The following is a 25,874-nucleotide window of genomic DNA, read 5'->3' as shown; positions in this document are numbered from 1 at the left end:
ACTGGCCATCTAAGGTATTTTAAGATGGTCATCCCAGACTGAAAAGCTGGTCATATAGCCTAAGAGCATATTGGCAGGTTAAAACAGTGGTCAAAACCCCTCTAAAACCATCCTGCTAAACCAACTAAAACCAAGCTGAGAGTAGATGAAAAATGTGATCACTTTGCGGAAATAGCAAACCTTATGATTTAAGGTTCCATTCATGTCTACACTTGCTTAAAAGGTACCCCCCTGCGATGCCTAAGAAGGTTCTTTAAGAACCATCTCTTTCTAACTTTTTTATAATCTGATGAACATTTTTTCGCCACAAAGAACCTTTTGTGAAGCAGAAAGATTCTTCAGATGTTCTTGGTTCTTGGTATCGAACCTTTTGAAGCACCTTTCTTAAAGAGTGTATACTGCTCAAAGGTTAGCTATCTGTCAAAGTTTAATACTTCATGTTTCATACATTTTTCAAATGCAAATTATATTATAACATACTGTACCAAAAACTACAGTCCTGTAAATCCTTGTTCATTAGTCTGGTTTACATTACAGATTTACGCAAAAAGTTACATTTTCTCAATGTCACCAAAACAGTTTTGGTGAGATGATGACGTTTTTATTTAACTAATATTATGCATTAAAATGTATTTCTAGCCCTGTAAGATAAGTCATTTTAAAACTCACAGTGACGTATAGTTGGGAAGGGTAATGAAAATTCAGAAGTGATAACTTTTGGTAGAGTTCTAAGTTGTCTTTTCATGTTGTTAAGTTTTTCAAAAATTGCTTATAAGACAAAGTAATTTGAAGGTCTAGTCAGAAATATCTAGCGGCAAGGTTGCAAATTGCAAAGAACCCCTAACTCCTCCCCTCCCTTTCGAAACACTACGACGGCTGACAGAACATAGTAAATTACATGCAAGGGGACCCATGTGTATGTAGATTGAATAGCTCATTCTAAGGCAATAAAAACATAACGCTTCATTGTGTAAGCTCTTTATACACCTCTGAAGACATAGCAATGTGTATTATATTGCATTTATATCAATAGATCATCCCAAAAAGTACACACTTGACCTTTAAAAGTATGGCGCTGTAAAACATTGGGTTCATTTAATGAAAACATATTAAAATCGTCAATATTAATGCCATTTTGCAGTTAATTCTTAAAGTTAAATTTATAAATAGTTAATATTTATGATTGCACACTTGGTCAATTTGAGCTCAGTTTGTGATGTCAAGATCTCTTGTAAAACTGTGAAAACATCTGTTCGATTTCTGAATTTCTAAACTTTGTGGTAGCAATGTACATTGAAAAATGATTTTAAATGATCCGTCTCATGTACCCTTGTTACGTTATCCACTGTAAGAAGGTAAAGAAACTAAACCGATTCCAGAACTTTTTTGTACCTGTTTCAATTAGATTGCTATATATGGATCAGAAATGTTTAGGTGTATTGTATATGTGTATGTATGCATACTGTGTATCAGGCTGCGTCGAAATATGTTTTAGCTATTGAGTCCACTACAAATTTTCCTATCAGGGAAAATAATATATAGTTTATTCATTCTCAGGAGAGATATCTGAAATGCAGGAGTCCATTCAATCTTATTGATGTCTACAAGAAAGATCTCACATGATTTTTCTTTATTTATCGGGACTTACATGAGTTGCTTATTTACGCAGCTATATTGCTCCCAGGTAACCAGGAAATTGTCTGACATCTGGCACAATAGCCTTGTTTCTGAGACTATATGCCAGCTAAACCACGTACCATTCTCATCCCATAAGGCATGTAGTAGCATAACTATCATTGTCATGCTTGCCTTAATCATACACAGATTTACTACCTTCCTATAACATATTTAATATAATACTTCTTTGTTTTTTATACCCCATGCTTTCCTCCAGCAGTCAGTAGCTGGTCTCAGTCAGAGGAAGACAAGCCACCCTGCTCACTTTCATTCATCTGTGAGGGATGTCACCCAGATCTCAAACAAATGTTTGACCAAGCTGTTCCACTGTATTATTCAGCTCTCCAAAGGACCTGACACATTTGACATAATGCATTCGCCTCTTTAATTATAAAGATTCCAGATAAATATTTACAGAGGGTCTTTCTCGGTTTCAGAGAGTGATTTATTCAGATTATGATGGGGAGGTTCCCTATCGATACTTCACTCCTACTGCATAGTAGGACACTATGGGGGAAAACTCTTTTTTTTCTCAGATGACTGAAGCGTTTTTCAATAGCGCAGTGAAAACTGCACGGCCATTGGTTTGTGATGACTTTAAACCAATGGCAGCGAAGCTACACGGTCCTATGGCGATGGCACCCGCCAAAAGGGGCGGGGCTCATGGCTATATAAGCAGACAGATCGCTTGAGGGTCCTCAGATCTATTCTCCTTCAGCGGCAACTCGATCTTCGCTACTCGAGACTGAATGCTTCGCCATCGAAAAGCAACTGCAGCTCTAAAAGAGCAATTTTCTTGAGCAAATTTCCGTACCTGTCACTTGTGCTGGGTTTCTGCATGCTGCTGACAGCCAAGGCGAGTTTGTCTCGTCCCTGGGGTTTCCCACGCTGAAGATGCACTCAAAGAGTCTCTCCGCTTGCGGATTGCTTTCTTTTTAGAGAGTGAATCCACTCCTCGTGCCCTCATGCTTTTTGTGAGTTGTGAGTAAAAAGCAGCGGTGTAGAGGATCTAAGAACTTGGATAAGAGCGGACTCACGCTCCCTGCGTTCCTTGCCTTCTCCACAGAGAAAGATGATTCGCCGGTTCACTTCTCTCAGCCTGACAAGCGTCTCTTTTGCGCCTTCAGTGATATTGTCTCGGAACCGAATTCGGGGTTAACAACAGCACGTCGTTAGCGGCTTCAGACACGGAGGAGCTGTTGGGCTCATCATTGACTCCGCCCCTCTGCTGTCTAAAGTGCACAGCGAAGCCAAGCCAGGTGTAGACGCCTTCCGGTACCCACCAAGGCGGTGGAGGAGCTGGGCGTTGAGCGGTCTTCTCTGGAAGAACCCGCTCGCCGCCACCTGGATGATTGGTTCCTGCCGGGGCACTGTCAAGCCCCTCGTCAGCGGACTTCACCGTTCTTCCTGGAAGTTCATGATGAACTCACCAGGTCATGGCGCACCACCTACTCAGCCCGTCAACGACCTCAGTTGACGGCGCAGAGGATAAAGGCTACGAGAAGCTGCCTCCCCTAGATGAGTCGGTGGGTGCACATCTTGTTGGGCCACGACCATCAGATGGACGGCGAAAACAGCTCATCCCTCTGAGCCGTGCAGAACCACTTCAGCCCTTGCTGGACGTGCATTCTCGCCCGCCGACCAAACGGCTTCAGTGCTGCCTTCCATAGCAGTGCTTCAGGTATTACTAGCCAAACTCCTCCAGGAACAGGACCACTCCGGTACCGACCTTGTGATCTTTAGAGAGCTGCAGAGCGCAACGAATCTTGCACTACGTGCTGCCATGGCAGGCGATAGGCAGATCTACAACCAGTCTCGTGGTGCTCAGTACCATCTGTGGCTGACACCCACGGTGATCAAGAAGGCTGACAAGGTCCCCTCCCTCGATGCGCCGATTTACGCTACTGGCCTCTTCGGCCTGGTGGTGGAGGGGTTCGCAGAACGCTTCACGGCAGCGCAGAAATCTTCACAGGCCATAATGCATTTCCTGCCCAAGAGACCTGGATCCAGACCTGTGGCGGCTCGCCCCAAGGCAACTCTGACTCAGCAGCCGGTAAAAGCGCCTGCTGCTCAGAAGGCTATGGGAGTTGACACACGTCAATGCTCCCGCTCAGGGAGACACTTTCCCCACCCTCAACGACAGGGACCCCGGCATAAGATAATGCTGGACCCTGTGCCTCAGGCTCCTTCCTGAGATCAAGGTGAGGAACAGGAAGGGACCAGGTCTCGCTACGGCTGGACCTCCTTTAAATAAGGTTCTTGTGTGCGACCAGTCACAGATCAGCGTGTTTTTGGTACCATGTTGCGAATGCTGGATCTTTTCTAATGCCAACACCACCTACCGCTGTTATAGTGAAAAAAATCTATAAAACACAAAGATTGTCAGGGAAAGAGCAACCTTCCTCTTCCACTCTCCACGGAAGTCAAGCCCCCAAAAAGACGGCATACCTACTCATTGCATTCAACCCCTTGCTACACGGACCGAGGCCTGATGGGCCATCCCCGGGTTTCGAACTGGGTTCTGGAGATGATAGCCTAGGATATTCACCCCAGTTCGCTCACAGACCCTCGCGGTTTCGGGGGCAAATGGAGTGGGCAAGAACGACTTGATCGTTCGTTTTTTTAAGGGCTTCCGGTGGCCCACGGTTCTGAGGGCTCCGAAGAGTTCTTCCTGCGAGCCTCTTTTTGGGGAAGGTGTAGTGAGCCATCGGATGCAATTCTCCACCTAACCACTACATGCCACTAAAATCTACACATTGCTCCTTCAAAATACAAGCTTGAATTTCATTTTGCGTTTTATGTTTTCCTTATCCCTCCTACTTTCTTGTGAATAATGTTGCCTTAAAAATTTAAATGAATAGATTCAATCACGATTGAACCGCCAGCTTCTTTCTGCAGCAAGTTTTTAAGCAGACAGGCTAAATGGCCCGTCTCATGGGTCAACCTGCTGTTTCACAGACTTCATCATCTCATTTTAGAATCGTTCCTTGCATTAACAGAGCAGAGGCATTAATGGGTGGGTTGAGGGGGTTGACTTAAGCCAGGTGCTCCAATTAGGCTGGCTGGCTTCCAGCACACGCGGCTGCGGCGCCGCCCGTCACCAGCTCCGAGTGCTTTCCCATTCACACACAGCTGCTGGAACGGACTCAGCCTCCCCATATGCTGCACTAGAGGTTCACCCAAGAATTACATAAGGTTTAATGATACCAAAAAGAGTTAGTAGATTCATAAGCGTTCATATTCCCTGATCCCATTCAGATTTATATAGCACATATGGTATGAGTGTGTACAAGTTGTGGGCTCCTTGAGTGACCTTATAGTTTTGTAATAACGAGGAATATGAATTGCAATAGGTCGGTGTGATTCTGGATTGTGTGTAATGTCAAAAGGCCTGTTTTCTATGTGCACGCATACTGCATGAGCCAGACATCTGGTTATGTGATAGGGCAAGTGTAACATATGACAGGGCAATGACTGATTCTGTGGTGGAGAGTTACTGAGAGAGAGAGAGAGAGAGAGAGAGAGAGAGAGAGAGAGATTAATGAATACATCGGACAAATTCCTCAAGGACGTTGCTTCTGTCCCCTCATATGAAACAGATGTTGAGCCAGTGGAGGTAGAATGCCACAGGCACGGCATGCTCCAGAAAAATCCTGTACAGATGTCTCCACCTGGGTTGTGCTGGTGTCAGCTGCCTCTCACATTGAACGTGTTCCCCAGGCCATGTGAGCCACCACAGAGTAATGGAAAAAACAGCACAATACTGGGATACAGACAGCACCAAAACTGACATTACGTCGACTAGCAAAAGTAACAATGCTCTCAAAACCAGCGCACTGTTGCAAAAATAGAAGTAAGCCATTGGTTGATTTTCATGACATGCTTTTCATATATCGGACTGACATTTTAACATTGGCTCTATCAAAGGCATATGTTTAAGGTACAGCAACCTGCACAGAAATAAATAATACACTGCAAATAATTTTTATATCAGTTTTATAGCTTGCAAGAATAACTTCATAAATCAAGAAAAAAATTTTTAAGAATGAATATACGTTTTTATTATATAACTACTTTGGGTTATATCATCCTGCTGTAAAATGACTGGTGCAATAGAGTTTCTATTAGAGCTGCTTAGAGAATGACTGCAAATTTGACATCTTTCTCTCATATGATTGCTGTAATCCATCACTCTCTATATTTCTACTTTTGGAAAATTGTGAAAATGCAATAGTCCATTTTTCTTTCACTGCTGAATCAAATAAGCGGGCAACAATACCCTGCTACAGTTTTCCAATCCAGAAATGTGAGAAGTGTCCATTTGAGAAGCACTTGCATGTGTCCCATAATATGATTTCACACTAAAATGTATTGTCAAAGTTGTGTCTTTTGTCCGAACAATGGAAGTCAATGGGGTCCGATGTTGTTTGGTTGCCAGCGTTCTTTTGAAATGACATTATGATGAGTAAATGCTAACTGAAGTTTTGGGTGAACTATCCCTTTGAAAAATAGGCTACAAACAGTAACTACACCTTAAAACCGTGATCAAAATTTGGTGATCTCATCTTTTTGTTTGTTTTTCTTCTCAGCAAAAGGTTCATGAAAGGTTTCAGCAGATTACAAAACTTGGAAACCAACTTTCTGAGCAAAACAAAACCCATCGAAAAATACGAAAGAGACCCAGTTATTCCCTAAGGATAGTTTCCAGTCATTTTGTGACAAAAGAAACTCAAAGAACACGAAACAAGATTAAAGCTTATTTGTTCTTTGAAGTTTTTTGCTTCTGTGTTTTCTTGCTCTTAACAACATGAGGTGTTTTTACCCTTGGAAATGCGAATGACCCAAAACTGCCAGAGAGAAGAGCCCTTTCTTTGCGGCCCTGTGCTCTCCAGTAATGAGCGGAGTACCAATGATGGTATAGAGCCATCTTCACCTCAAAGCCTCGCTCCAACACTTGTTCTCATTTGTTCTGAGGCGAGACACAGAAAAACAAAGGCTTACATTTCTTCAGCTTTCTCTGTAGTGATGTGTATGTGTGTGTGCTCTTTTAATGGAAAAAATATACCAAATATACCAGAGAGTGGTGCTGAATAATATAAAAAAACATGGCCATTTGTTTTGAGCATTGACTTCTGGCATGAATCCAGTGAAAAAATTGAATGAAATAAAATGCTGTCTGCAAAGCTCAGTATGTCAGATACTCAAACTTAGACCATTAATAACAGTCTTTATGCACACAAAAACAAGACATATAGTCCTGTGCTATGCATTGATCATATTTTTCTGGTTACATTTTGGAAGATCTCCAGACTTACTAAGACATTTTGTTTAATGTTCGCTATTCTCATCCTCCGATGCTTTTTCCGGCTGCACTTCAATGCTTTTAAATTCCAAACTCTCTCGATCCCCATTTACTTTTACCGGAGAGACACAGTGCCCCCTAGTGCCACATAGGCATTGACAGATTGATTTTGCAAGCATCATGTTGACAATGTGCTGGTGCCATGCCAGCAGCTCAATAGGAGATCCCTCATTCAGCATAAGATGTGAGACAATAGATTTTCCTGATTGGAGAGCGCTCTTCTTTGCCTGACAGTTGTTCACTGCGTGGTATTGAGTAGCTGTTTTTCTCCTCACAAACAGGCCAATACACCAATCAATTATGCTAATTTTAATACTTGAACTCAGAAGACAGCAGGTCTGGCTGGATGACTTCAATCGACACGCTGCAGTCATTTTCAGAGGCGTGGGCTGAGATTTGACTGAATAGAGAAACGAAAGAGGACTTCACTGAAATACAAAAGACAACTTGGATAAGCCTGCATCAGAAGACAAATGTATTAAAGGGATAGACTTTCTTTCTTGTGCAAAACACAAAATAAGATATTTTGAAGAACGTTGGTAACTAAACAACACTGGCCCACATTGACATACTGTACATTGTATGGACTGAACATTTCTGGAAATAATTTCTTTTATTTTCCATAGAAGAAAGAGTCATGTACAGGTTTTAAAAGATATGAGAGTAAATAAATAATTAGAGGACTTTTTGGGTGAACTATAGAAAAATACATCCAATCTAGATTTAAAAAGAGAGAATAGTTTCACAATAGTTTGATGGTTAAAAGCGATAGTTCACCCAACATTTTTTATTCTGTCATCATTTGATCTTGTCCTTTAAAACCTGCATGACTTTTGCAGAACACAGAATGTTAGTGCGGGCACCCATTCACTTCAATAGGGGCACAAAACCAATGCAAGTTCTTCAGAATATCTTCTCTTGTGTTCTGCCAAAATAAACCCTTACAGGTTTTAAATGACAAGAGGGCGAGTAAATTACAGAATTTTCATTTTTGGACTTTCACTTTAAATGAGCAAAGACATAGCCATGTGTAGTCTGACATCTAGAAGGTCATTAAATATGCTACGGTCATCACGGCCTTCCCTTGAGCACTCACGTTTATTGAATTATATCAGGTCCCATATGGTCCTTCACGTTCAACCGTCAACCTCTTTCTCAGTATTTGTCTTCATAATACAGTCATATACCATTTATAAACAAACGCATCTAAATCTCATTTCACACTTCACATGCATAATCCTGCAATTAAACATGGTCAAACACTGTCACCGGTACCATGTCGTTCAGTATAAACACAGAGGCAGGAGAGATGAGCGGGGTTGCCTCAGGCAAAAGCACAATCAAAGCAATCGTATTTCATCTACACGAGCGTTCGAGATTATGAAAGCAATGTGGTGCCATGAAACCTTGTTTGGCTGATCTCAATGTCCAGGGTGACGATAAATCCCTCTGCGTGTTGTCTTATAAACAATTCATGAAAGCGAGGAATAATGATGGAATCATCAAATACCAGCTGCTTACAAATAAGACAAACACATGCGATTTATTATTGAAAATATTTAAGTGAGTAAAACACGTGGTTTATAAATAGCACTTTCAGCTGACGCGGGACGGTGAAATCTCAGTAATGACGTGAAAAGCTCCATCCAGAAATCTCATCAGAACATCAAACAAATTTGCGAAAGCGAGGGTTTGATCGTCTTAAATGGCCTGACAAAGGATAACGTAATAAACCTCTGGTTTTCCAATAGATCATCTTGAGTGAATCCGTCGATGTTACTTTTCTCATTTCAAGTCTAGTAAATTGAAATTGATGCACACCTACTTTATCTTCCTTTATGTTTCCCATGAGGTAGCGGCGGATAATACGCTTACCATAGGCTATATTCGCTTTCAGTAATTATATCAGTGTTGACTTCCAAATGAACATATGGCATACATGTTCAAAATGTGCAGGCGAAATGCTCTCAGAAAGACTCCCGCTGCGCGATATTTCCTTTATTGACACGTATCCCCTGTTTCTATTAACGTCAATCATACGCAGGCTCTCTGTTCAGGTGCCAGTCTGAGATTGAGCCCCGCACACGTCGATGTATGAAAACAACAGTAAGCGTTTGTGCGAAACGAGGTTAGCAAAACAACAGCAAGGCTGGACTCCGTCTTTAACAAAGTGGTCTTACAGTGAAAAGGCCCTTACGCACATCTACACACATCCACAAACACGCGCCGCCGACACCAGACAGGGCCCGAGGCGGCCCTGCTGCTCCAGGACCCCAACATCTGCTCTCTGGAATAATGCATGTTTCATCAGATGCTCCCTCTCGCTTTAAAAGAGAGCGGTGATCTGCCTGTAACGCAAAGGCCACGGATCATGCAGTGAACTCTGGTCTGGTAGCCTTAAAGCTGTCCTCGGGCATTCAGAACCCGGAGAGAAAGATGCTGAAGACTGGTGCACCATTTGTTTCCAGTGCAATGAATAATGGCTGCCATTGGGCTCTTCCACAAAGACTGTTTCGGTCGAGATGGATGAAAAAATACAACTCATAACGCACATACAAATGTCACCATTTATTCAACATTTCGTTTTTTGTTTGGAAAAGGAAAAGACACTACAGACGCCATAAGTAAAAAGAGAACTTCCCGGAAAAAATATGCATCAATAAGATAAAAATAAAATCATTTCACATTGTGCTATATTAAAATCTATTGTTTTGTGTTATAAACAAGTGTAATAGGATCGTATTTATGTACTATATGAGCAATCAACATTGACATTAGTGTCAACTTTTAGGAGTAATTCTCCAAAAATAAGTATTGCTTCATTATTTACTCACGTTCTTGTCATTTAATACTTGATGACTTTTTTCCTTTGCAGAACACAAAATAAGATATTTTGAAGGATGTTGGTAACCAAGCAACATTGGCCCTCATCGACATCCATTGTATGAACACAAAACCACTCAAAACATCGTTTGTGTTCTATATGCAGGTTTTAATGACACGAGGGTAAACGAATTATGATTTTTTTCCCCCTTTAAGATGATTGATATCTCAGACAAAGTAACTATTTTTGTGGCAGGTCGGGGGTCCTTAGATCATCACAATGAAGCCATTTGGCAACATCGTAATGCCTTAGACTTGTTTATACTATATTCATTCCTTTCACAGCGAGACCATATACCGCTCGTGAGGTGCATTAATGGCCACCAAGTGCACAATGGCTTGGAAATAATCTTGCCCGAGTTTGACTGAAGCTCGTATAATAAATGACTGAATCTCTCGTCTTTTTTCAGTGGACATCCGCACAGTCGCCATTAGTTTCCTAAGTGCACTTTCCCCGCACTTCTAAATTGATTGAAACAAAATGTCACAATTACGCCCTGTAGCTCAAGCTTTAATTATTCATCAATTAGCGTTTTCTCTCCCCCTGTCTTCTTTCTGAACTGATTTTTCATTCAGTTTGCAGAGATGTATGGTTCCCCTGCTGTTAACCAGTCCAAAGTCATTAGTTTCTGGCTTTGCAATTAAACCTGCTGCATTATTCATCAGGCCCAACTCGGTAGACTCTGCTCGGAGCTCAGGAGGCCTGCATGAGAAATTAATTTGGAGAGATGAAGTTTCCTCTCAGGTTAGAACAGATGCCATTGGCCCGAACGGAGGCAAGGTATGGAATGCATTCGTTGTGGTGAATTACGTTGGCAAATAAAGGCAGGCTATAGAAAGATGATTAAAAGAGAGAAAATGCAAATGGAAATAAAAAGTGTGCATAGCCCGTGGCAGCAGTGTTCCAGATTGCATTAAAAATTATTTAGTCTACAACCCTAAGAAGACACATTGTTCATTTACAGATTATTTAAATAAACATTTCATTGAGGCAATAATAAGCATTTAATGTAGATGAATAATAAAGATAAAAAGCAGAGCACATCTTATTCTAATCTAGACGAATACTGACGTACGGTATTGTGAGATTTATACAATAATATGTCTGGAATGATTTGCTCCACCAGATTATGTGTCTGACAGACCGATCAAAGAAAGCCAGTGATCAAATGTTGCCATCTGCTGGCGTATTGCATAAACATCAAATATTAATTCTTTCTAATAAACAGAGATTTAGAAGAATGATCATTGTCAGTCACACAGTTAAGAGTTACATCTGCACCAGTCCGTAGTATTGGTGATCATTCCTGTTGAATCAGTCGTATAGGAACACAGTAAAACTCTCAATGGTATCAACTCTGAGCTTTTCATATCCATATGCTACTTAAAGACAGAGAAAAGACTTCAGGTTAGCATCAGTATTCTGTTTGTTTTTTAACGCAATAATACGAATCATGCAGAAAATAATAATAGTGATTAGGCGTTAGACTGAACACCATTCATCTCTTTTGATTTACTAGTGGACCCACATAAAAATGTATGCAAAAGAAATTTATGTAAAAAACTGTAAAAAATACTTTATATATATATATATATATATATATATAAAAGAATAATTTTACAAAGACAGCAGTATGTACACGGTAAAATTTGTCATTTACCTTAAATCACATACAGTGGGTACGGAAAGTATTCAGACCCCCTTAAATTTTTCACTCTTTGCTATATTGCAGATATTTGCTAAAATCATTTAAGTTAATTTTTTTCTCATTAATGTACACACAGTACCCCACATTGACAGAAAAACACAGAATTGTTGATATAGTTTCAGATTTATTAAAAAAGAAAAACTGAAATATCACATGGTCCCAAGTATTCAGACCCTTTGCTGTGACGCTCATATATTTAACTCAAGTGCTGTCCATTTCTTCTGATCATCCTTGAGATGGTTCTACACCTTCATTTCACAGCTGTGTTTGATTATACTGATTGGACTTGATTAGGAAAGCCACACACCTGTCTATATAAGACCTTACAGCTCACAGTGCATGTCAGAGCAAATGAGAATCATGAGATCGAAGGAACAGCCTGAAGAGCTCAGAGACCGAATTGTGGCAAGGCACAGATCTGGCCAAGGTTACAAAAACACTTCTGCTGCATTTAAGGTTCCTAAGAGCAGAGTGGCCTCCATAATCCTTAAATGGAAGACGTTTAGGACGACCAGAACCCTTCCTAGAGCTGGTCATCCGGCCAAACTGAGCTATCAGGGTAGAAGAGCCTTGATGAGAGAGGTAAAGAAGAACCCAAAGATCACTGTGGCTGAGCTGCAGAGATGCAGTCGGGAGATGGGAGAAAGTTGTAGAAAGTCAACCATCACTGCAGCCCTCCACCAGTCGGGGCTTTATGGCAGAGTGGCCCCACGGAAGCCTCTCTAAAGTGCAAGACGCATGGAAGGACTCCAAGATGTTGAGAAATAAGATTCTCTGGTCTGATGAGACAAAGCTAGAACTTTTTGGCATTCATTTTAAGCGGTATGTGTGGAGAACCAGGCACTGCTCATCACCTGTCCAATACAGTCCCAACAGTGACGCGTGGTGGTGGCAGCATCATGCTGTGGTGGTATTTTTCAGCTGCAGGGACAGGACGACGGGTTGCAATCGAATGCGGCCAAGTACAGGGATATTCCTGGACGAAAACCTTCTCCAGAGTGCTCAAGACCTCAGACCGGGCCGAAGGTTACCCCCTTCCAACAAGACAATGACCCTAAGCACACAGCTAAAATAACAAAGGAGTGGCTTCACAACAACTCCGTGACTGTTCTTGAATGGCCCAGCCACAGCCCTGACTAAAACCCAATTGAGCATCTCTGGAGAAACCTGAAAATGGCTGTCCACCAACGTTTACCTTCCAACCTGACAGAACGGGAGAGGATCCCCAAATCCAGGTGTGACAAACTGCTGTGGTATTCGTGTCAGTTTATTATTTGTAAAGTTAATCTCAGTCAAACTCTTTTCAAAGAATTGAGAGATGCCTGATGTCCTTAAACATAACTTGTAACTGAAGCTTTATTTCTGAAGGAATGACTTTAATTTTATCATGGTTCAATTGAGAAGCGCAAGGTTTGGAAGACTCGCTGTACATAAATAACACAGTTGAATAAAGAAATGAAGATGTGGATTCATTTAAAGATGAATTTGAAACAGTCTTCCCTCACCCAGAACATGTGAAGACAAATGCCTGATTTTGTTCCCCTATAAATAAAGTTTCTTCAAACGGCAGAGATGAGCTAAAACAGATGGCACCCACTCAAAAGCATTATTGCCCAGATTGAGCTCTGTCAGTTTACATGAATGTGTAATCCATACAATAGACAAATAACAAGAAATAAATCTTTGTAATATTACATTGAATTATGTTATGAATACATATAAAGGATGAACTGTAAACATAATCAAGTTGGTATTTTTCGCTCAGCAGCAACAACATAAACAAACGTTATGTGGCACAAACTTAACTTCCGGTAGACCTCTGAAAAGAATCTAACTGTTCAGTGTTTTTAATTCAATATAATTTATATACAATCAAATATCAATATAAACTAATATAGGTTTAATATAAACTGCGGCCGTAAGTTAACTTCGGGCTATGCGCGTGGAAACGTCCAATAAAAGTGTATGATATAAAAAAGATATGACGCAGGTGAATCTGTGACCTTTACCTGTTAAACACCGCAGTTCAGATGGCACATCCGACAGGTTATTGTTATTTAACTTTAATAGCACCATCCATGTCAATTGAGTATAATCTTCTGGCAGGTTAGTCATTTTTCTGCATCTTAAACTGCTTTTGTTTTTAATGCTCTGACTAAATCATTTGCTATTTTACTTTTACGACTTCTTTTGTTTCCATGGAGCTTCTCAAACAGTTTTGTCGCTTTGTCATTTGCGCCACCTGGCGGCACAACTGCGTAAACATCTAAACTAGAAAGTAGTCAGAGCTACATGTAATCAGTCTTACTTTTGAGATTAAAATGGATTTACTGTAACTAACTTTAAATAAATATGAACAGAATTTTTTTATTCTGTCTTCATTAACTCACCCTCGAGTTGTTCCAAATCTTTATACGTTTCTTTGTTCTGTTGTACACAAAATATATTTTGAAGACTGCAGGAAAGCAAACAGTTCTGGGCACTTTTGAATACCATTGGTAATGGTTACAGAGTTTTTACTTTTGGATGAACTGACCCCTTAAAGACTAGTCACAACAGTTTATGCAACCGTCCACGGCCAGTGTTTTTTATACTAATAAAACAACTGACAGTTCTAAGAGTGAGGCTTGTCTTTGATAAAAGCTTTATTCCATTATTTATTATCTTTATGCCCAGACAAGTCAGCATGTTACATTATGATCCAGCACCATACGGGGCAAATTATTTAGCTGATATGCTGTTCTCCAAAAATACAATGCACATACAATTCAGAATATTCATGAATAACACTGCCATCATGGACTATTACATTTATCTTGTCCAATGCAACCAGAGTCACTGCCATGTGTTATTTCAGCGCCTTCTATGAGTATCCTGAATTAACAAACCAAATTTAGCTGCTCCTAGCAAAACTGGATCAAACTCCAGGTCCATTTCTACAAACTAAGTATGCACAGATGCATATATTCATGTGTCACGGATCCGGTCAGCCATCTTCTTCGTTTGATAAGTCTCTGAAGGGTTCCACGGAGTTATAGTGCTCACCAAGTCCATATGCATACCGCATATAACTGAAAGAAACAATGTTGAAAATTAAAGAGAGCAGTATAGTATATACTAGTAGTCTCCAACGTGGTGTCTGTGGGCACCTGGTAACCCGCATGAACTCTGTAAGGTGCCCGCTAAACACAGGGCTCACCAATAATGCTCAAGACAGCGGACAAATCTGCGACTATAACAATCAGCCAAGTGCTACATCGTCATGAAAGGTTATTATTAGCAAGAGTTATAAGCTTTAATATCTGAAAGAAAACTGAATTTGGTTCTGTGAGCGTAAAAATAAGGCATCACGTGTTTAAAGTTTGAATGTATGTTATCAACAAGTAGCCCTCTAGAGGATTTAAGATATTTTGGTAGCCCTCGCTTATAGACTCCTGGTATATACAGTATAGTACGTGTACATTTTCATTATAGAAAGAAAAAAAACAGCAGGTATTTACATGAGTGTAACTGGCGGCTTGTCATATTCTTCACCAACAATTATAGAGGGAGATTCTGCCTGGATGACTTCGATTGGCAGTTGGAGGACTTGTGAAATGGCTTTTAACTGTCAAGGAGGATGAAATCAGAGATGAAAATGTCCATCTTTTGACTTAAACTCATCAGTATTAAAAAAAGATTAAGAAAATGCTGGATTGTGACATTTCTTTTCAGCTATAAACCTTCTTACCTCTAACTGTCCGCCCCAAGCAGCTGTATCTGAAACATCATTGCAGTACTTCTCAAACTCATCTGAAGGAAAGAAAAATAATAATAAACACCACTGAAAGATTCTCATGATATTAAACCTTGTTTGTTATAAGCCCTTTCAACTGTGATTTGTGGGGTGAATAGGTCTTACGCGTTTTAATTTAGTTTTGCAGACAAATAAAAACATTGTGCCTATCCACAACCTTCTTTGCAATTGTAAAATGTATTTATTTTTTGAATAGATAAACTGGTCCAGACGTTCACCTGCAGTGAACATGTCTCCTGTATTGGGGTCAGTAAGAAAAGGCAGGAAGTCATCTATGTGGCTGCTCATGTACTGAGCTGTTTGAGCCCGAAGCTCTTTGAACCCGAGAGCGCTGCCTCGCACCAACAGCTGATCCTCCACAGCACGATACATGCAGTGTCCATCAGAGGAGATCTCTTTGATCTGTAGGTGCCTCTCTGCCAGCTTCTGTTTCAGCTTCACACCCTCCAGATGACGAGACCCGGCGAGGTTCTCCACCTCGGCTTCAGCGATCCGGGTCTCTCGCTCCTGCTCAAGAGCAGCTTTTTTGTCCTATAAACAAAAAAACAGTGAGTATACCCTAAACTATTTAGATTTGATATAATACAGCCACTTGAAAATGTTACTGCTTTTCTTTGTTATTAATCTTTTTACTGGGCATTTTTGAATATGGCCACCTCAACTCACCCGTCTCTTCTGAGCTTTAGACGCCCGTGTTTGCTTGGCATCATTAGTTGTCAAATTTACTGAATCCAATGCATTTGAAACCTCTTCAACCTTAGAAACAATCCATGAAACCAATGACTGCACTTCACAACACTTAAATGTGTGATATTGTATGGCAACTTAATATTTAACAACAGATAATAACAATAATAGGAAATGGAATCTACCGGGGATGCAATAGTCAGTTGTCTGAGCTCATTGTCGTGTTTTTGATTGAGCTCGACCTCTAGTTTGGCGATGTCTTCAGTCAGCTGTTTCCTCCTCTTCTTGTCGTTTTTCGGCACAGCATTTTTCATACTTTGTATTTTTGCTATGAAACAAACAAGGCAGATTTATGATCGTAAATATTGAATGCGATCCTCACTAACACACAATATCACATGCTGAAGCAGTCTTACCTTGGAAATCTTTCTTTTCCTTGCGATGCTGCTTGGCTAACAGCTCATCTGCTGTCTCCACTTCCTCCATATCAAAACGAACTAGATATCTAGAGCAGTAAAACGCGTCGATAAAAGTCTCACCTAAACGATAAGTGCCTTATCTGAGGCCATTGGATGCGATTGTTGCCAAGCAACCGCTGAGCTGTAGATTTTGGGTTGAATTAATCTGCAGGGAAAAGGCGTGTGTTCAACAAGAACGCAGAAACCCTGAATGCTCTCGCGAGATGTGCCGAGAAACCAGCGTTTCAAAATTAAAGTCTATCGCGTCAAATTAAAGTCTATCGCGTCATTATGTCGGTTATATTAAATTATTTGTAATAATATACTTTTTTTTGGTGTGGGGTGGGGGGGGGTATTGTTTAATCACCGCTCCCGTGTTTTAAATAAGAAAATGAATATACCGCCTTTAAAATCCCAAGACATCACTAATCGATAGTGTTCGCTCAGACAGCGGTTACGACAGCTCGACATGCATCACGTAATGTCTGACCTGCAATTCCTGTGTACTCAATGCTGACTCTTTAACATCAGGTATATTATTATAAACAGATTCCAAACTTTTGATTGGAGGAGCGAGGTTGCAACAGCCTCGCGTGCGATGTTGGGGGGTCAGGGAATACAGCTTGTCACGGTGGTCTTCAACAACTCCAAAAACTGCTTTCTTCACCTGTCATCAAACGTAGCCATTCATCTCTGTCTTCACGAGGTGTGCGATAGCTCATTTATGTCACATTCGTGTATTATATGTGTACTTGCGTATGATAGTCATACACTGCTGTGCTGTTGACAGAACCAGATCGTGGAGTTGTCGTGTGGTGTTTCTGCACCCGTGTTCTTAAGCTGGATCAGGACCAGACAGTCTTCAGGTCTGGATGACAGAGTTGAGGTCAGCAGACAGATGGGAGAAAAGCTTGGACTCAAGGAGGGAGAGCAGGTTAACTTCAGTGGCTTAGAAATGTTATTGGAGGTCGTTGGGTAATGTCAAATATATGGATTGTGATGTAATATGGATTGGTTGTATTTCAGGGCTTCTTGCGGCCGTGTCATCAGGTGCATTCTGTGCAGCAGGTGTTTGTCGAGCCTCTGTCTACGGATGACTGGGAGATTCTGGTAAGCAGACGACCGCGAGAGATTTATTCATATCCCTTTACATTCTCATATTTTCCCATTTATGTACTTTAAGAATGAAATGAACAATTTATATCATTGTCACAGAGTCTAAAAACATACTTTCATGGTTTCCAGGAGCTCCACAGCATGGTTTTGGAAGAGCGACTCCTGGATCAGATTCGAGTGGTCTACAGCGGTGGTGTTTTCCCTGTGTGGGTGGATCAACACACCGTCATATATATTAAAATAGGTCAGTTAGCAATTCTTTGCTTTGTAATGCAGGAGATGAACATTTCCGTTTATGTCAATGATCCTTTGTTTTTTAGTATCCCTATCTCCATCCGTCTCATATGGCCATCTGGAGCAGTTCACCGAGCTTGTTGTCTCTCCAAAACTACATCCGGGAGGTGAACAAACCCAAACCCACCCCATGGTGACAACCCGTCATCTACAAAAACAGCAGAATGATGACCACACACATACTTCCACCTCATCCTCCATAGCCTCCAGTGTCCATCAGGAAACCCTCGGAGGTGATCTGGAGTTTAACCAAAGTCAGAAGGAGGGTCAGTGGGGAGGTATCGCTGACCTGAAGAGCCTTATTGGATATCTGTTTACAAGACGACGTGAGCCTGCAAAGGAGGATCTTGCAGTTCCGATTATTCCCATTTTACTGAAAGATTGTATCCTCAGAACATGTGGAACCCCCCCTAGATCTATTAATCACCTTGGGCCATGTTATGATGTACATATACTACCATGGAATCTGCAAGAAGAAAACTGGAGCCCAGGGCAGTGTGCCTTAACATACGGGAGACTTTCAAAGATTCTTTCTCCTAAAGAAGTCAGGGAGAGAGTCAAGCAGGCCATGGAGAAGAAGAAAATCAAGGAAGGACCTCACAAAGAGAAAGATCCAGAGGACGTTAAGGTGAACAGTGTTGTTGTCAGGATGCTGTGTCACAACATAGAAAAGCTGCAGGAGTGTCAAAAGTTCAACAGAAGTGAAGAAATTTACTCGGGGAAAGTATGGGTAAGTTGTTTATTGCTGTTATTTCTTTTTTTTTGCAATACATATAAAAAGTGCTTGTCAACTTTGACAACACAATATTTAAAGGGATACTTCACCCAAAGATTAATATGATGTCATCATTTATTCACCTTCAAGTTGTTTCAAATCAGTATTAATGTCTTTGTTCCGAGAGATCTGTTTGGTTGGCATTCTTCCAAATATCTTTCTCTGTGTTCATCAGAACAAATACATTTATACAGATTTGGAACAACTTGAATATGAGTAAATGATGACAACATTTTTGGGTGAAGTATCCCTTAAATCTAACAAAGTACAGTTTTTTCAGTTTCCTTGAAAAAGTTTATTGGGACATCTGAGGTTTTAGAAGGATAGTGACGATATTTTAAATACGTTCTAAAACTGTATAACCAACCCATGTTTTACATTCTCTCTGGGGAGAATGAACAGCAATGTTTTACTGTTGCAGTAAACAAAAACAAATATGTCATTTTAACAGTATAAACAAATGTATAAACAAAAAAATGGAATTGACCTAATTCTATACATAATTTATGAAGTTATTATAAAATTATTCAGTTATTGCAAACCAATGCGAACTTTGGTCATTTCAATATTTCTTGCTGACCTACTGATTTATTAGGATTTGAACAAACCTCATAACCGTTTTGCTAAATTGTAAGGCAAGAAAATTGCTTTCATCATTGAAGTCATAATCAAGTAAAATGTTTCTTTCATAAATCAGATCCCGGAAGCGCTGCAGAGAGAATTGAGAATAACCCCTTACTCTGCTGTCAGAATACAGCCTCTAAAATCAACACCCAGGGTAGCAGAGACAGTCACGCTACAACCAATACAAGCACTGGTAAGTAGTTCTTTCAATTACATTATTTGTGTTGGACATTAGAAATATGTGGTTATGTTTTTTTTGTCTGTCTGCAGGCAGAAAGTGAACGAGAGGATGAAGTACAGACTGCATTCCTAGACTGGCTGCATGCTCAGAGTCATGAGCCTCTGTCCTGTCTGACAGCACGCTCTAACATCATCCTCTTACCCTGCACTGAAGGTGTGGAGAACAGTCTCCGGTGGTTTCTTTCTCTTAATTGGTTTATAATTGATATGGACTAACTGTGTTTCTCACTTTTCAGGAAAGGCAGAATTTGTGATAAGCGTGTTAAAACCAGAGCAACAGCAAGATGATGAGATTTTCTTTCTATCAGCTACTTTACTCAAGAAAGCAGATATACAGGTATTAATCTATTCATCTTAGAAGATTAATCAACACTAAACCAGAAGCACTTCCTCTTTCAATTTTTTCTTTGTTTTTATATTTCACATATATTCAGTTCTGTTCCGTTGGTTACTTTTTATTTGATATGTTTTTGTGTAATGTAGTGTAGTGTTACTTTTGGATCAGTATAGTCCTGCAAAATGGTCTTTTTTGGACAAAGAAATTACAATATGTATTGTAGAAGCACGGCAATATTTTCACACACATGTCCACAAAAAAATTGTGTGTCTACCGTGTTCTGTTATTCTCTCTTAGGGTTTAGCTTTCTTAATGTCTTTTTTAATTTTAATTTGAAGTAAATCAAAATTCCCAATGTAAGACCTACGTAATTTCTATTTAATCATAAATACCATAGAAAAGAAGTTAAACCTTGAATATTGTTATTTCTATAGCAAGTATAAACAAGTATGTTCAACAATTGATGTTATGGATAAATGCTAAAAATAAAAATGGTGAAAAAACGAAGAGATTCTATTCAATTGTGAACCCAGTATTTTATTAAATTCACATCATCATTACACCCCTAACAAATCTTGTTTTATACATGTATATATTTTCATTCATTTCCATTCTCCTGCTTGCTCAATTCTTCAACGTTTCCATTCAGATTGTAAAGGAGCCACATCATCTGGACAACAGGGGCTCTTCAGACTCTGATATTGAAGATCCATGTCTCGCTTTTCCCTCCCTCAGCTCTCTTGGGTATGCTTAAAAACAGGATTAATTCATTTATTCCCCAAATCCCTTTGCAACAAACAACATTGACTTGGATTAGTGTAGCTGTGCTTCATTGTGATGTTTGAAATGTCCTGACAGAGTCCTGTCTGTTTATTCAGTGGTTTAGAGGATATCAGCAGAGCAGCCTTTGAGCACATCTCTCATGCTTTAATGGGAGGGCCTCTGTCCCGTGAGCTGGTTTCCTTGGGACGAGGACTTAGGGGCGGAGCTTTGCTCATCACCGGTGCCAAGGTAACCTTAGCACTTCATATGAAATACTGTATTGTACTTTTTTGTCCAATGCCTTAAATATCACAGTTTTGTATACCATATATATTTCATTGTTTTTACATGCCATGAGTGTGTAACAAATCTGCTGTTCTTCACAGGGCAGTGGGAAATCGTCTCTGTCTAGAGCACTGTGCCAAAAAGCATATAAAGAGCTGGATGCCCATGTGCAAGCGGTAGACTGTAAGATGCTGAAAGGTAGCCAGACACATTTGCCAGATAGATTAACTTAGTATTTCAATTTTACATTGGTCATATTTTGTGATACTATAAATTTACTAGGCAAGAGAACAGACACAATCAGACAGAGGCTCGAGGAGGTTTTAGAGCAGGCGGTTTGGAGGCAGCCCTCTGTGGTCCTGCTGGATGATTTGGATCACATCACGGGTGCTGCATCTACACCAGAGCATGAGCACGGGCCGGAGGCTGTACTGCGGCAGCATATCGCACAGAGTAAGACATCATAACATGCGTGAATCTGAGATCTGTGAGGAACCGTTAAATGTGATTCACACTGTGTGTTTTTCAGGTTTGAGGCATTTGGTTGGTGAGATGGTTGTGCGTTCCAGTCTCATTGCTTTGGTGGTCACGGCACAAAGTGAGCATTCCCTTCATCCGACCCTGACTAAAGTGCAGGGCTCACACTTCTTCCAGAGCTTCAGCAAGATCCCAACACCAGATCAGGTTAGTTGAGGACAGTGCACGCTTTCTTGTTGTGTTTAAATGCCTTGTTCATTGTATATTTGGAATTGTTGTATGTCCCTTTAAAGGCTCAGAGGGCCGAGATCTTGAGGTCACTAATACACAAGAAGAACTTTCAGGACTATCAAGCTACTCTTGATTTGGACAGTGTTGCCAAGGAAACAGAAGGATACATGCCACATGATTTGAACCTGCTGCTTGAGCGGGCCATCCATGCCTACACTGTACGCAGCAGGAGCAATGGCGACTCTAAAGGTGAGCTCTGAATCCAATTTTATTGTCATGATTCTTTCTAAATTCTTTCTGCTGTAACTCGTTTTTCTGCTTTTACAGATTTAAGTTACAAGGACTTCAAACAGGCCCTTCAAGACTTTACACCACCCTCGCTCTGGGGAGCTCAGCTGCAGGTGCTCAGCGGAGCGGGCATGGAGAGTATCGGGGGACTTCACCAAGCACGTCAGCTCCTGATGGACATCATACTACTGCCGGCTAAGGTATAGTAGCTGTTTCAATTTAATTCTCTCATTTAGTCATCCTCGTGTTGCCTAAAACCTGTATGGGACTCTTTCTTAGATGTGACATAAAAGAAGACATTTTGAGATGTGTCTCTGGGGTCTTACTAGTAATAGCCTGTTGTCTTCTATCATCCAGTACCCACTGCTCTTCTCCAGTCTGCCCATGCGCCAGTGCTCTGGTGTGCTGCTCTTTGGAGCTCCTGGCACAGGAAAGACTCTGCTAGCTGGGGCTGTGGCCAAGGAAAGCAGCATGAACTTCATCAGCATCAAGGTAATAGTGTATTTGTGTGTGTATTGATAGTATTCGGAAATAAATGAGTGTAATGTGTTGTCTGTATGTTATGTCTCCAGGGTCCTGAACTTCTCAGCAAGTACATTGGAGCAAGTGAGCAGGCGGTTAGGGATGTGTTTCAGAGGTATGTCTTTATTTTCATAAACTCTTTGGTGAGACATCAGTTTAGTTTACAGCGGTTTGACCGAATATGTATTTGTTTTTTTCACAGGGCTCAAGCAGCTAAGCCCTGCATACTGTTCTTCGATGAGTTTGATTCTCTGGCCCCTCGAAGAGGTCACGACAACACGGGAGTCACTGACCGAGTGGTCAATCAGCTCCTCACACAGCTGGATGGAGTCGAGGGGCTGACAGGTTGTTAAGGCAAAATGTTTTTTCGAGACGTATTTGAAGGGTGTATTTCAATATTTGAAATGAATATTACATTTTTATGTTTCCAGATCCATGCAGTATATTTCTATATTCTTTAGGTCTGTCAAATGAATAATCGCATACAGTATTAAAGTATGTGCACTGTGCATTTTCATTTTGTTTTATAAACTTTACACGTGTATATATTTATGAAAAATTTAGATGTGTTTATTTATATTTACTAATAATTTAAATCCTGTATAAATGTTTATTCATTTTCATATATATTTGTATGTTTATGTGTTTCTTAATGCGAAATTAGTATGCACAGTACACAGACATACATTATGTAAACACAAACTTTTATTCTGGATGCGATTTGGTGTGATTTATCGTTTGACAGCCCTAATATTCTTTTATATATTCATATTTATATATAACTGCTTTGTTTCTTGTTTTCAGGGGTGTATGTGTTGGCGGCCACCAGTCGTCCAGATCTTATTGACCCTGCTCTTCTCAGACCCGGACGGTTGGACAAGTCTCTCTACTGCCCTCCTCCGGATCGGGTCAGCATTTTGCTCGATACACACCAGTTTAACCCCTTCACCCCAAAACCTGCAATGTCTGTTAACTGCGTCATGTTTGTCGTTCAGGAAGCGCGGTTAGAGATCCTGAAGGCTTTGACTCGCTCTGTGCCGTTGGCTGCAGATGTGGATTTGGAGCAGATTGCTGTTGCAACAGAGCTGTTCACTGGAGCTGACCTGAAAGCTCTACTATATAACGCTCAGCTGGAGGCAATTCACAGCAGCCTGGGGCCCAACCTTCTCCATGTGCGTTAAACACAATCTCAGACTTACTGTACATACACACATGTGAATGAAAAGTATAGAAACGGCTGCGTAATGGCAGTCCACAGTATTGCAGTGAGTGAAGCTTGACTCTATGTGCTTGTTTTATAGGACCTGGGCTCAGGGTCAGACAGTGATGTCAGCCTCTCCTCCCTGATCTTTCTGAATCACAGCAGTGGGTCAGATGACTCCGCCGGGGAGGGTGATGCAGGGCTCGACCACTCTATGGTTCTGTTGGACCACGGCGAGTTCCCACCCGAGGACCCACGTCACAACATCTGGCGTCTTTACTTTGATAGCTCCTTTGAGTCTGAACTGGACAACCACTCTCTCTCTGAACTGGTAAGACGGGTGTATGATAGATTATTATGTTGTATAACAATCAATGCTGTTTGAATGTAAGTGATGAGATAATACCAAGAGTTGCTTATGGCACTCCATTTACTTTACTCCCAGAATTCCCGATGCCCGTCTGGCCACAATTCTACCGCTCCTGATCTGACAGGGGCATCTGTGAGGGATGCAAGCTCTTGTCATGCCCCAGTCTTAATGTCCTGTGTGCAGGACGGCTTTCAAGAACTGACCCATGAGCAGTCAGAGCATCTCAGAGCAGAGGTCAATGCTGTAAAGAATAGTTTCCGCAGAAACATGGTCAGTTACATTTCTGATACATATTTACTTTCCAAATTTAATTACTTTGTTCTGCTAAACACAAAGGTAGATATCTGGAAGGATGTCAGTAACCAAACAGTTCTCATCCCATATTTACTGCCTTAGTAGGGAAAATAATGAGGGGATGAGATCAGTTTGGTTACTGATATTCTTCCAAATATCTACCTTTGTGTTCATCAGAACAAAGTAAATTATACAGTTTGGGAATTGAGGGTACACCTAAAAGATTCACGGGATGCCTTGGACACGGTCGGGAAGAGCAATGATTGCCAAGAGGAGCAATGATTTATTTCCCTATCAATTTAATTTTTATTGACCTTTATAGTTTTTCATATCCAATGGTTACAACTACTGAAAGACGAATTCTGAAATCACAACAATAATCATGTGATATCACTGGTATCGCTGTTAATAAGTCTAGTTTGGTACTGTGAAGATCATATTGAGTATGTAGTACAGTATATTCAGTGTTGGTATCTTTAGCTATGCTGTGTTCACAGGATGACTCGTCTCTGGTACAGACTGGACCCAGCAAACCTGGCTGTCTCATATGCCAGGCTCACCTGATCTCAGCTCTGTCTAACACTAGAGCATCTGTCAGCAGAGAAGACTGGAGGAGATACTCTGAACTGTAAGCACATGCATATTTTACAATCAATAAACCTTTTGACTAATGGCTGGAATACACTAAACAAAATCTGTTAAAAGTCTTTAAAAGTAAATTAGACATCATGCACTTGCAGACTTTTTGAAAGTTTCAGATAGAAACACACTAACTGATCAAATCTGCAGACCGGCACAGACTTTCTGCAACAAGTCCAGATTGAAAATCTGGGCGAAATCTGAGCAAAAGTCTTGATGTGTATTTTAGCCTTTACTCATATAAATCACTTGAAGTATACTGTATATAGCCAAACTAAGCCAATTCATACCTAATGTACATAATTGTGTTGCTTTTCTGTTTTCTTTATGCAGATATGAGTCTTTTGGAGCTTTAAAGGAAAGCAGATCTCAGAGCGCTGCTTCATTTAAAGCAGGTCGGAGGGTAACGTTAGCTTAATGAGAGCTTTACGCTACATACATTTATAGAGCTAAGGGCATTAGAATGTAAATCTGTGTGGTTTTCTGTATTGCTTATTTGCCTTAATTGTAAATGCAGATTTTTTGTGTGTCCAACAAATGTGTGAATGTTAATAGAAGGGTGATTGCAACAAGAATTTGTCTTTAAACTATTATTCAGTTTAAAAAGATAATGTGTATGGCATTACATTTCTCATTGACTTGCTGCTGTAGAACAAATGTAAATGTGAAAAAATATGTAATTAACTTTTTTAATAAACTGTAATTGTTATAGGAATTCTAATGCCTGTAACTTTATTGGTATTCAGTATGTCGCTTCACTTGCTTTAGTGACAGCGAGCATTTATACTGGACCTATAAGTTATTGGCTATAGCTTTATTTTTGTTTCTTATTTTGTTCAGTCATTTA

At 40.5% G+C, this 25,874-nt stretch overlaps 2 protein-coding genes across 2 annotated transcripts; one reads left to right on the top strand and one right to left on the bottom strand.

Moving 5' to 3' along the window:
• Positions 1–14,033: 14,033 nt before the first annotated feature.
• otud6b (OTU deubiquitinase 6B) lies at positions 14,034–17,041 on the bottom strand. The gene is made up of 7 exons (XM_079485163.1): positions 16,531–17,041; positions 16,300–16,442; positions 16,094–16,183; positions 15,646–15,958; positions 15,362–15,423; positions 15,132–15,238; positions 14,034–14,702 (listed from the first exon to the last, which is right to left on the bottom strand). The coding sequence occupies exons 1-7, from the start codon at positions 16,598–16,600 to the stop codon at positions 14,618–14,620; spliced, it is 870 nt and encodes a 289-aa protein (XP_079341289.1). The 5' UTR covers positions 16,601–17,041; the 3' UTR covers positions 14,034–14,617.
• Positions 17,017–25,773, top strand: pex1 (peroxisomal biogenesis factor 1). Its single transcript, XM_079485162.1, has 24 exons — positions 17,017–17,278; positions 17,363–17,506; positions 17,599–17,682; positions 17,818–17,932; positions 18,009–18,712; positions 19,455–19,574; positions 19,652–19,775; positions 19,858–19,958; positions 20,608–20,702; positions 20,837–20,969; positions 21,107–21,203; positions 21,288–21,458; positions 21,535–21,689; positions 21,776–21,962; positions 22,041–22,201; positions 22,359–22,493; positions 22,574–22,638; positions 22,726–22,868; positions 23,328–23,431; positions 23,519–23,695; positions 23,825–24,055; positions 24,170–24,364; positions 24,886–25,016; positions 25,361–25,773. Exons 1-24 carry the CDS (start codon positions 17,171–17,173, stop codon positions 25,443–25,445), a joined length of 3,765 nt encoding a protein of 1,254 aa, XP_079341288.1. The 5' UTR covers positions 17,017–17,170; the 3' UTR covers positions 25,446–25,773.
• Positions 25,774–25,874: the final 101 nt, after the last annotated feature.

This window comes from Barbatula barbatula (assembly GCF_947034865.1).
Source record: "Barbatula barbatula genome assembly, chromosome: 21".
Taxonomy (NCBI): Eukaryota; Metazoa; Chordata; class Actinopteri; order Cypriniformes; family Nemacheilidae; genus Barbatula; species Barbatula barbatula.
Note: the sequence above shows the minus strand (reverse complement) of the source record. Positions and strands in the feature narration are given on the sequence as shown.

Coding starts and splice junctions, on each gene's coding strand:
- otud6b (XM_079485163.1), bottom strand. CDS start 16,600: ATGGAGGAAGTGGAGACAGCAGATGAGCTGTTAGCCAAGCAGCATCGC. Junction 15,959..16,093: donor CTAAAGCTCAGAAGAGACGG/GTGAGTTGAGGT, acceptor TTTTGTTTATAG/GACAAAAAAGCTGCTCTTGA. Junction 14,703..15,131: donor AAGCCGCCAGTTACACTCAT/GTAAATACCTGC, acceptor TGTTTCTTTCAG/TTATATGCGGTATGCATATG.
- pex1 (XM_079485162.1), top strand. CDS start 17,171: ATGTTGGGGGGTCAGGGAATACAGCTTGTCACGGTGGTCTTCAACAAC. Junction 19,575..19,651: donor TACAACCAATACAAGCACTG/GTAAGTAGTTCT, acceptor GTCTGTCTGCAG/GCAGAAAGTGAACGAGAGGA. Junction 22,494..22,573: donor TGAACTTCATCAGCATCAAG/GTAATAGTGTAT, acceptor TTATGTCTCCAG/GGTCCTGAACTTCTCAGCAA.